Source organism: Enhydra lutris, unplaced genomic scaffold, assembly GCF_002288905.1.
Source record: "Enhydra lutris kenyoni isolate GAN:26980312 unplaced genomic scaffold, ASM228890v2 scaffoldscaffold77, whole genome shotgun sequence".
NCBI classification, from domain to species: domain Eukaryota; kingdom Metazoa; phylum Chordata; class Mammalia; order Carnivora; family Mustelidae; genus Enhydra; species Enhydra lutris.
The window spans coordinates 1580679-1590191 of record NW_019154161.1 but is presented as its reverse complement, the minus strand read 5'-3'; the positions used below and the strand labels follow the sequence as shown (position 1 = coordinate 1590191).

Genomic DNA, 9513 nt, shown 5'->3' with positions numbered 1-9513 from the left:
GGGGCAGATTCTGGACACAAGAGAATATTTTCAGTATGAACTATCCCGGAAGTTTAGAACCTTCTTGAGCACCAAACAGAGAAGTGTCTAGAATGTTGGCAATAAATGAATGTTTGAAGGGGTGTAGAATGTTGTCAAGGACGTTCCATTCACAGGACATGGAATATGGTTGAAATGGGCCAATGGATGCATTAAGGGTGTCCCACAGACAGAACATTCAGATGGCCATCTGGGGTTATGTTGATAGCAGGAGTCGTGGAACATTGTCCAGGTTGGAATGCTGAGGATACCGAGGCGTTTCAGGATGCAGTACCTGGGACACCATGATACTGGGAGTGACTGGATGCTTCTGAAACACGAAACATCCACTGGGATTGGACACATTGAGAACACGGATCGGACACATTGAGAACACGGATCACTGGTTAAGTGGAACTTTGGGAGGGGCCAAGAAGGGCTGGGCTAACGCGGCAAAGGAGTGAGGAAGGCACGCAGGGAGGAAGGAGACAGGTGAGCCAATCTGGCTTTTATTGTGGGCCCTTTGTCCATTTCTGCTCCTGAGTTCTGTGTTTTCGAATTGTGTCTCGGATCCATAGAACATACTGAGAGACTCGAGTGTAGACACCAGGCCGGTTGGGCTGCCCGCATGGGAAGTCTCCCCAGGAGATGATGCCATGGAGTGTTCCGTTACAGATCAGGGGGCCCCCGGAGTCGCCCTGAGTAGGGGAAGAGAGAGAGGTGGGGTCCTTGGTGGAGTGAGAGAGAAACAGGGAAGACAAGACGACAAACTTGGAGGAATGGAGTGACACCGAAAGAGACACAAAGAAAAATGGAGCTGGATGTGCATGGAGACCAAGATTAAGAGGCTTCTCTCTCCATGTTTTTCTTTGCTCCTCAGTTTGTTAGAGTGGTGACACGTCACTTAATACCCACTCCTGGCTCTCTGGCACTCCTACCCCCCCCCCCCCCCCCCTGTGGCTTTATGGTTCCCTGGCGCCATCTTACTACTGAGTAAACTCATCCAGGTCTGTATGCAACACACGTACTTCCACTTGCCCCCCCTGGACCCAAGACAGACATCACTGATTAGTCAAGGCACACATCATTAATTCACTCATCATTTTTTCTACTGACCCAAAACTCAATCTCAGGAGCCTCCTCTATTGGACATAGGTTTTGTTTCTTGTGTTTGTGGAGGTTTTTAGCCATATAGTATCCCCTTATTTTGGTAACTGCCTCCTGATTTTCTGTTTTGGGGAAAGGCCCCTCCCTTTACCTCAATCCTTGTTTGTCCCTGCCCCTTCCTGACCCACATAGTCAGTCCCATGACAGACTTGGTCCATCAGAGAATCGCACAGTCCTGGTTAGAGTGACGGTTCAGGACACATGACCTGAGTCAGACTAGTGAGACTCATACTCAAAATGCTCATGTAAACCATTGGAAAATTCTTTCTAGTCAAGTAGCGTAGGAGGGTGGGATGTAAACCCAAAGCTGCTGGGGCCATCTTGCTATTGTATGGGAAAAGCTTAATTGAGAACGAAGACGAAGACAAGAGAGAAGAGCAGAGTTGAAAAGAGACAGAGTCCTAAACACATTATTTGTGCACCTGGATCCATCTGTCCCTGAAACAAGACACACCCCGAGTTTTCCGTTACAAAAGCCAGCGTGTCTTGCTTAAGCTAGTTGGACTTGGGTTTCTGTCACTTGTAACTGAAAGAATGCCAGCCTTTATGAATGTCAACACAGGGATCTGGACAGCCACTGTCCGTCAAAAGCTGAGGCGAACAGTGAATTATATTCTTCCGCCACAGGTACTCTCTTTTTATCTTGACCCTCAGTACTAGGGGAAATGCCATTTTAAAAGATTGCTGCCTGGGCATCTGGGTGGCTCGGTCATTAAGTGTCTGCCTTTGGCTCAGGTCATGATCCCAGGGTCCTAGGATTGAGCCCCATACTGGGATCTTTGCTCGTGGGAAGCCTGCTTCTCCCTCTCCCACTTCCCCTGCTTGTGTTCCCTCTCTCGCTGTCTCTCTGTCAAATAAATAAATAGAATCTTAAAAAAAATAAAATAATAAAAAGATTGCTTCCCCTAAAGCTAGAAGCAAGTCCTTTCCCCTCAGCATCTGTCCCTACCTCCATCCTCCTGGCCCACGGCAACCCACTACCCCCTTGTTCTCACCTCGCAGGAGTCCTTGCCGCCCTCCTTTGAGCCCGCACACAGCATGTTGGGTGTGATCTTCCCCGGGTAGACTTGACGACACTCCTCATCTGAGCGTAGCTGGATGTTGGCACATTGTAAGGTTTGGGGGTAAGTCACTGGGGAGGAGAGAGAGGAGGGTCTAAGGATGTCTGTCTAGGACAGACTATGAGGTGGGAGTTAAAGGGGAGAGTCTGTAGAAAACGGATGCAAAGGGGATGGTGTTGAAGAGGTAGAGAGATGGAGCATGTGTCTGGGGAAAGTGATGGAGGAGGCAGGTGTGGAGAGAAACAGGAGGGAAGTGGAAGGGAAGATGGAAAGAATGCATGCGGACTGGGAAGGAAAAGCCATAGAAAGTCAGGAGCCGAGGAGAGGGACAGTGGGAGATGGTGAGACAGAGGGCTGGGGATGGGAAGAACAGGGGAGAAAGATGACAAGTCAGGGAGGAAGAGGGAATGAGACAGGAGGAAGCCTGGGCACAAATAAGGAGATGCAAAGGGCCCTTGTTGCTATAAGGATCAACTTTCTATTCATGCATGTGTCCTTTTTACACAAAGGATAAACCTACATTTCCTTACATTTAACAAATCCATACCTGCCGATATATCAAATTTACAAGTCATATATTTATTTAAATATATTTATGTATAATTTATATAATACAAAATTTATATACAAACATATTTAAATAAATACACAAATAATAGAACTTATGATTTAGAAAATCTGTATAATCTGTATATACAAATGCATAGTGATATATATTTATATATACATGTAATATATAGCATATATTGCCATATTTTTATTAATTTATATATTTATATAAAGGATATATAGGTTTATATGATAGTTGATCTATGACCTTATATATAATCTATGACTTAACAACTATGTACATTTATATGAGGGATATATAATGTAACTTTATACATATTTACAATTTATATATATTTATAAAGGATATAGAACTATATAATCTATACATATAACTTTATAAATAGACATTTGTTTAAAGGATATATGTAACATATATAACTATATTTATAAATTTATATTTATATGAAGGAGATAGATAACACATATATGTGATATATAACATATAACTGTATATCTGTTGTTATTTATATTTATAAAGGAATCCTCCTCCAGCCTTCCCTCCCATTTCTGTCCCACTGACACCTCAGGCCACCTGTGAGGCTGCCTACCCTGGGGGCTGGTGGTGGTGCCCCAGCCAGACACCCGACAGCAGGTACCAGCGGGGAGACAGTCGTTGTGGGAGAGAGGCAGGACACGGATGTGGCTCGTAAGCTGGACAGGGGACCGCAGCTCCAGAAGCATGATGTCGTGGTCATGGTTCAGGTGGGTGGGGCTGATCTGGTATTGAGGGTGGGGGATAGAGCGGACTACCTCCCTCACCTGCTCTCCGGCCTCCACACGCCCCAGGGCATGCTTGCCCAGGTAAACTCTGTACCCTCTGTGGGTGCAGGAAGGGGTGATTAGAGAGGATAAGCCCATCTCCACCACCTTTCTCCTCTCCAGACATCTTCCACACCTCAACTCCAATCCCATTCCCAACCCCAGCATTAACTCTGACCTCATCCTCTATCCAGATCCACTCCCCCACCACCCCAGACCCATTCTCGCCCTAACCCTCATGCTGCCTTGACCCCCACATACTCCTTCAGACAGTGTGCTGCAGTGAGAACCCATTTGGGGTGGACCAGGACTCCCCCACAGAACAGGCGCCCCTGCACTAGCAGGGCTGCCTGCCAGGGCTGAGAGTGGGGACGGCAGGTGTAGCCACCCGGGAGAAACCCGCTGGTCCCATTGGTGCCGTTGAGAATCTTGGGATATTCCTGTGAGATGCCTGGTAAAGAAGAGAAAATGTTAGGGAATTGGGATCCAGAGGGGAAAGGAGGCGCTGGGCTTGGGGAGAGGGTCAGAATTTTGCTCTGGATGACCAGGAATTGATGATTCATTTGTTAGCCTCTGGAAGTTGCCATCTTCCATGTAATGGAGATGAGTCAGGGCAGAGAGGTGATGATTTCCTTTTCTGGGTAGGTGCTAACTCCACTGGGGGTTCAGAGTTCACTGAACAAGGAAGCTTCTGATGGGTAAGCAGAAGCCAGGCTTTCTCCTCACCTGCATTTCTTCATCCCACCAGGGGTATGGATTTCAGGAGATAAGAATGAGGCTGACCTACACATCTACCTAGGCAATAAGTATGTACCCATCCTTCCATCCATCCATCCTTTCACTATGTATTTACTGGGTAGCTCTATGGCTTTAAACACAACCCATAGCCTAACCGCTCAAATTCAAACTTTGCAGGACATCTGACCCTTAAGAGCCCCTTTGCCCCCATCTCCGACCTCTCCCCTTCACACACTGTGTTCCAGATTCATGGACCCATTCTCCAGACACAGTTCTTCATCTAGTTCTGTGCCGCTCAATACGACAGCCACTAGCTCCATGTGGATATTTAAATTTGAATTAATGAAAATGAAATAAATTCAGTTCTTCAACCACACCGGTTACATTTGACATGCTCAGCAGAGTCCCACGTGGCCAGAAGCTACCATATTGGACAGGGCAGACGTAAGACGTCATACACAGGAAATATTCTACTTGATGGCACTCGGAATCTACAGGTTACATGTCTGTGTCCCTCTTGACTCTGAGAGCTCAGCTCAGCTCAGACAGAAGCCATCCCAGATTCCTGGCCACCTGGTGTAATATTGGCCTCCCCAGCCTGCTAGTCACTCCCTGTTATATCCCCCCCAGCTGATTTTCATCAGAGCCATGATCACTATTCATTTCATTTCTCTTTATATTTGTTTACAATTCATGTGGCTTTTTCCTTTTTTTAAAATCTCCCCAACTTGACTGTAAGCTCCATCAGCAACAGGCACCTTCTCTGCTTTATTCAGAGCTATATCCCCAGGACCAAGCACAGTGTCTGGCATTGGAGGAGACACAGCAGTTGACAACCAGAGAGAAAGCCCAATCCTAAAGGTACCATTTTCCGGCTGGGCGCTCCTGTACAAACCACCAGCCTTAGCTTCCTCAGCTGTAAAGTAGGAAAACATCTCTCAGAGCGCCTGGTTGGCACGGTTGGTTAAGTGTCTGCCTTCAGCTCAGGTCATGATCCCAGGGTCCTGGGATTGAGCCCCACATCTGTCTCCCTGCTCAGCGGGGAGCCTACTTCTCCCTTTCCCTCTGCTTGTGCTCTCTCTTAAATAAATAAATAAAATCTTTAAAAAAAAGGGAAAAGAAAACATCTCTCATTGGGCACAGTACCTGGCAGAAAGCAAACACTCAGTAAGCAGGGACTGTTACTAATTATTAGCTACAACAGGAGGTCCCCAGCTCCGTGGCTAGCAGGTTCTCCTCCTCTCTGGGCCAGCTGCCCCACCTGCATAAGGATTAGCTCGGTGGTTCTCACAACTGGGGACAAGAGTCATTGGTGGGCACAAGGTCATTTTAGGGGGTAGAGAGATGAGGCGTGAGTGACATCAAATTGCAGCCTTGGGAACAAGAGTCACTGTCCAGATCGCCTCCAGTATGAGTCTGTTGAGAAAGTCTCATGATGGGGCTACTCTGCTTTTACCACCTCTCTAATCCTTGCTGAGCTCACTTTCTTTCTTTCTTTCTTTCTTTTTTTTAAGATTTCATTCATTTATTTATTTGTTGGAGAGAGAGAGAGAGTGAGAGTATGCGCCCAAGCAGGCAGAGTGGCAGGCAGAGGCAGAGAGAGACGCAGGCTCCCTGCCAAGCAAGGAGCCCGATGTGGAACTCCATCCCAGGACCCTGGGATCATGACTTGAGCTGAAGGCAGAGGCTTAACCGACTGTGCCACCCAGGCATCCCCTGAACTCACTTTCTAAAACCAGGAAGCAGAAGCCTTTACCCAGCAACCTAAAATTTATTAAGTTGAGCCATCTATAGTCACTGTTTTGGGGGAGGTCCCAAAGGGGGCACTACTGACGACTGGAAATGTCAGATGGTCCAACCCAAGAAACATTGTTTTTGTTACGTTGTGCAGCATGCATGTTTTCCTCTTACCTTTTACTTATAGCAAAGGATGCTCTTCTCCACTTAGGATAATGAAAAAATTTTTACTTACAGTATACTGTAAGTTATGTGGGGCACCTGGGTGCTTCAGTCGGTTAAGCATCTGTCTTCAGCTCAGGTCATGATCTCCAGGTCCTGGGACTGAACCCACATAGGGTTCTTTGCTCAGCAGGGAGTCTGCTTCTCTCTCTCTCTCTCTTTCTCTCTGCCCCTCCCTACTGCTCATTCTTGCTCTCTCAAATAAATAAATAAAATCTTAAATATACTGTAAGTTTAAAAAAAAAAGTTGATTCTAAACAGACCATTAGATCTAAAATAATGAAGATGGTTGCCAGAACCTGAAGTCCAGGATGCTAGAGACAGGGCAAGCAATACGGAGCCAGTCCTGACTCAGGCGTCACCAGTGTCTTTGGGGCAGGACTTGCTGTCTCAGAGTTCCAGGTTTTTAGCTGAGAAACTGAAGTTAATTATAGTACTCCTACTTCATAAGGCTGTTAAGGGCTCCAGAAGATGCATGTGGAGCTCCTAGCCCAGGGCGTGGTACCCAGGAGGGGCTTGGGACACTGGGCACGAGTCCTGGGAGTGGTGCCAAAGGAGAGAAACCACCCCACCTTCAGGCCAAGGGTGGTGCCCCGTGCCCAGTGCCAGATGCCCGAGGACTCCTCCCTCCTTCAAGTCTCAGCTCAGGGGTCTAGTCCTTTGGGGTGGGGCCTTCCAGACCAGGAGCTTCCATTGTATCTCTAGGCTCCTGGCTTGGCTCCTTGAAGCTATCGCCTCCTGTCACAGTTGTAACTAATTATTAACTAATTATTTGGGTAATTGCTTGAATAATATGTGCATCCTTCCCCGCTAGGCTCTGGGTATTAAGAGCAGGAACTGTGTGTGCTTGTATAACACCCAGCACAGTGCCTAGTTCAACAGCTGTTGGTTAAGTGGCTGGTTGGTTGGTTGGTTGGTTGGATGGATGGACGGTTGATGATGCCTGAATGGGGTTTCCAGAGAATATGCCTGCAAAAAGGCGCTTAAACTGAGGAGAAATCTTTGGGACTGACTTAGGGTAGAATCAGCTATGGGGTCACTCCGATGTTTAAAAGGAAGGGAAACTGGAAGGTTTTGGAAGGGGCTGAAAATGAAAGAGTGAATACTTCTAATAAAGTAACAAGGCTAACTTGCCAGCCCCTTCTATCTGCTGTGCACTAGCTTATTTTCATATTCACAACAACCTTTTGTAGTGGGGACGTCTATGTTCTCATTTCACAGATGAAAAAAACACAGAGAAGCTAACTTAACTTGCTCATTGCTTATTTGTACCTGAATCTCACTCTTCTCACGCTCTCAGGAAGGCCTTGAATGTGAGGGAGGCTGCTGAGGGACCGAGGGATGCGGGTGGGAGTGGGCTTCCCAGTGCAGAGGCGGGCAATCAGGAAAGGGGCTGGTAGGGAAGATCCAGGAGACTTAAACATAGAGCAGCCCCCCACCCCCAGCCCCGCAGAACTGGGACGCCCCAGGAAGGAGCCGGGGACGGTGGACTCACCCCGTGGGAGAAACCAGGTCACGCAGGGACAAGCAGGAAGCTCTCGGGGGCTGTCCCCGCAGGACCCGGCCCCGAGTGGGCGGTGGGCGGAGCTCCGGGCTCCCACGCCCCCTCCTCCTGGCCTGACCCCTCCTACCATTGTTCCGGCGGCCACCCCGCCTCCACCCCCGCGCATTCTTACCGCCTGACAAGGCCACCGTCAAGAAGGCGATCACAGCGGCCAGGGGCCACATGGCAGCTCCGGGGTGGGGAGCAGGGCGGGCGGGGCCTGAGAAGTTGGGGGGGTGGTTAAGGGCTGGCTGAACCCCCATCTCTGACCGCCCCATCTCTGCTCCTGTAATCTCTCCTTCACTAAGAACCTTGGCCCTGGAATCTAAACCCCTTCCCTAATTTCCATCCTCCGTGGGGAGCCCCAGTAGGGAGGTAGGAGGGGCTGGCGCAGCGTGCGCCCGCGTTCACCCATGCTCTCCAGCGAGCGGGTGCCTCTGTACCCTCTCCGCCCCCTCGCTACCCTCTCAGGGTCGTCCCGCGCACCTGGCCTCAAACAGCTTATCTATCAGCGCTGTTCACCCTCGCCAGCTCTGCAGATTTCTGTAACTGAACCTCTGGCTTCCCTCTCCATCTCTCTGACTCAGCTGTTCTCCCTCTTCTCCTTTCCCTCCTCACCTCTCCTTGCTCTCCCCACTCCTCCCCTTTGACGATCCCGCCCCTGCCCCAGGCGGACCCTACCTCGGTAAGAGGCCTGGGTGCGGAGCTTCGCCGCCAGCTGCCTCCAACTTCACCCGGACCCATGGCTTTTAACCCCTGAATTCCCTCCCCCAGCGCCCTCAGCATTTCCCTGTTGCTGGCCTCCCCCTCTCCACCCCCAATGGCTCAGCAGACTGCTGCCAGACACCCCCCAAGCCTGGGCTTGGCCCTTCCGCTTGGGGCGGAGCTTCCAGGAAGAGCTGGGACCCAGATCTGGCCCCGCCCAGGCCCCAGTTGAACCCACTGTGAACTTTGGGGCAGTAGAACCCACCCAGAGGAAAGGGAAAAGCTATTTACTTCTTCAAACCCACCCGAAATTCCCATGACTCTCCCGAACATCAACCTGGTATTTCATCCCACTTTCTAATCTCTCCAACTCCTGTGCGTGTCCTTATATCCATCAGCTCCCAGATGGCCATTTTCCACCCTACTCCTATCTCCCTCATTTTAACCATACTCCCTGCGGTCAGCCTGTTCCCCAAACTCAAGACCATCAATAGCCTTATCTCAAGTTTATCCAGACATCAAACCCAGCACATCCAAATTGCAGTTCCCAGATTCATCTCCAGCACCAAAGCCATGTTGCAGCCCTTCTGAAAAACTCAGGGATGCCTCAATTTACTCCCACTATTCCCCTTCCCCTTCCCCTTCCCCACCCCCACCCCCACCCCCATCAGGGGCAAGAAGGGAATCTTTCAGATATGTGGCTAGAACGTCAACTGTACTTGGACCTAGATGGGGCCTGGGGAAAGCAATATTTTGGGTGAATGGTCTTTTAGGAACAGGGCCAGTTGGGGTGAGGGAGTCCATGGGGATGTAGGTGGACAGGAAGCAGGAATTGGAAAGCTGTAGGGGTCAGGATGATGGGAAAGAGGAAGGAGGAAGAGGTGGCGCTTTGGGAATGAGTAGGTGCCTCCTGGAACTGTGACTGGGTGGGCCCATGAATTAATCCTAGGG

General features: G+C 49.4%; 1 protein-coding gene across 3 annotated transcripts; it reads right to left on the bottom strand.

The window, feature by feature from the left end:
* Positions 1-507: 507 nt before the first annotated feature.
* LOC111160751 (kallikrein related peptidase 13) lies at positions 508-8048 on the bottom strand. 3 transcript variants are annotated; one of them, XM_022524081.1, is made up of 5 exons: positions 7991-8048; positions 3879-4068; positions 3407-3675; positions 2181-2317; positions 508-716 (listed from the first exon to the last, which is right to left on the bottom strand). In XM_022524081.1, the coding sequence occupies exons 1-5, from the start codon at positions 8040-8042 to the stop codon at positions 528-530; spliced, it is 837 nt and encodes a 278-aa protein (XP_022379789.1). In that variant the 5' UTR covers positions 8043-8048; the 3' UTR covers positions 508-527. The 3 variants fall into 3 exon arrangements, with proteins under 3 accessions (XP_022379789.1, XP_022379791.1, XP_022379790.1); XM_022524082.1 differs by having other exon boundaries at positions 528-716; positions 2181-2320; positions 3629-3675; positions 7991-8042; XM_022524083.1 differs by lacking the exons at positions 3407-3675; positions 3879-4068.
* Between the last annotated feature and the right edge of the window lie 1465 nt (positions 8049-9513).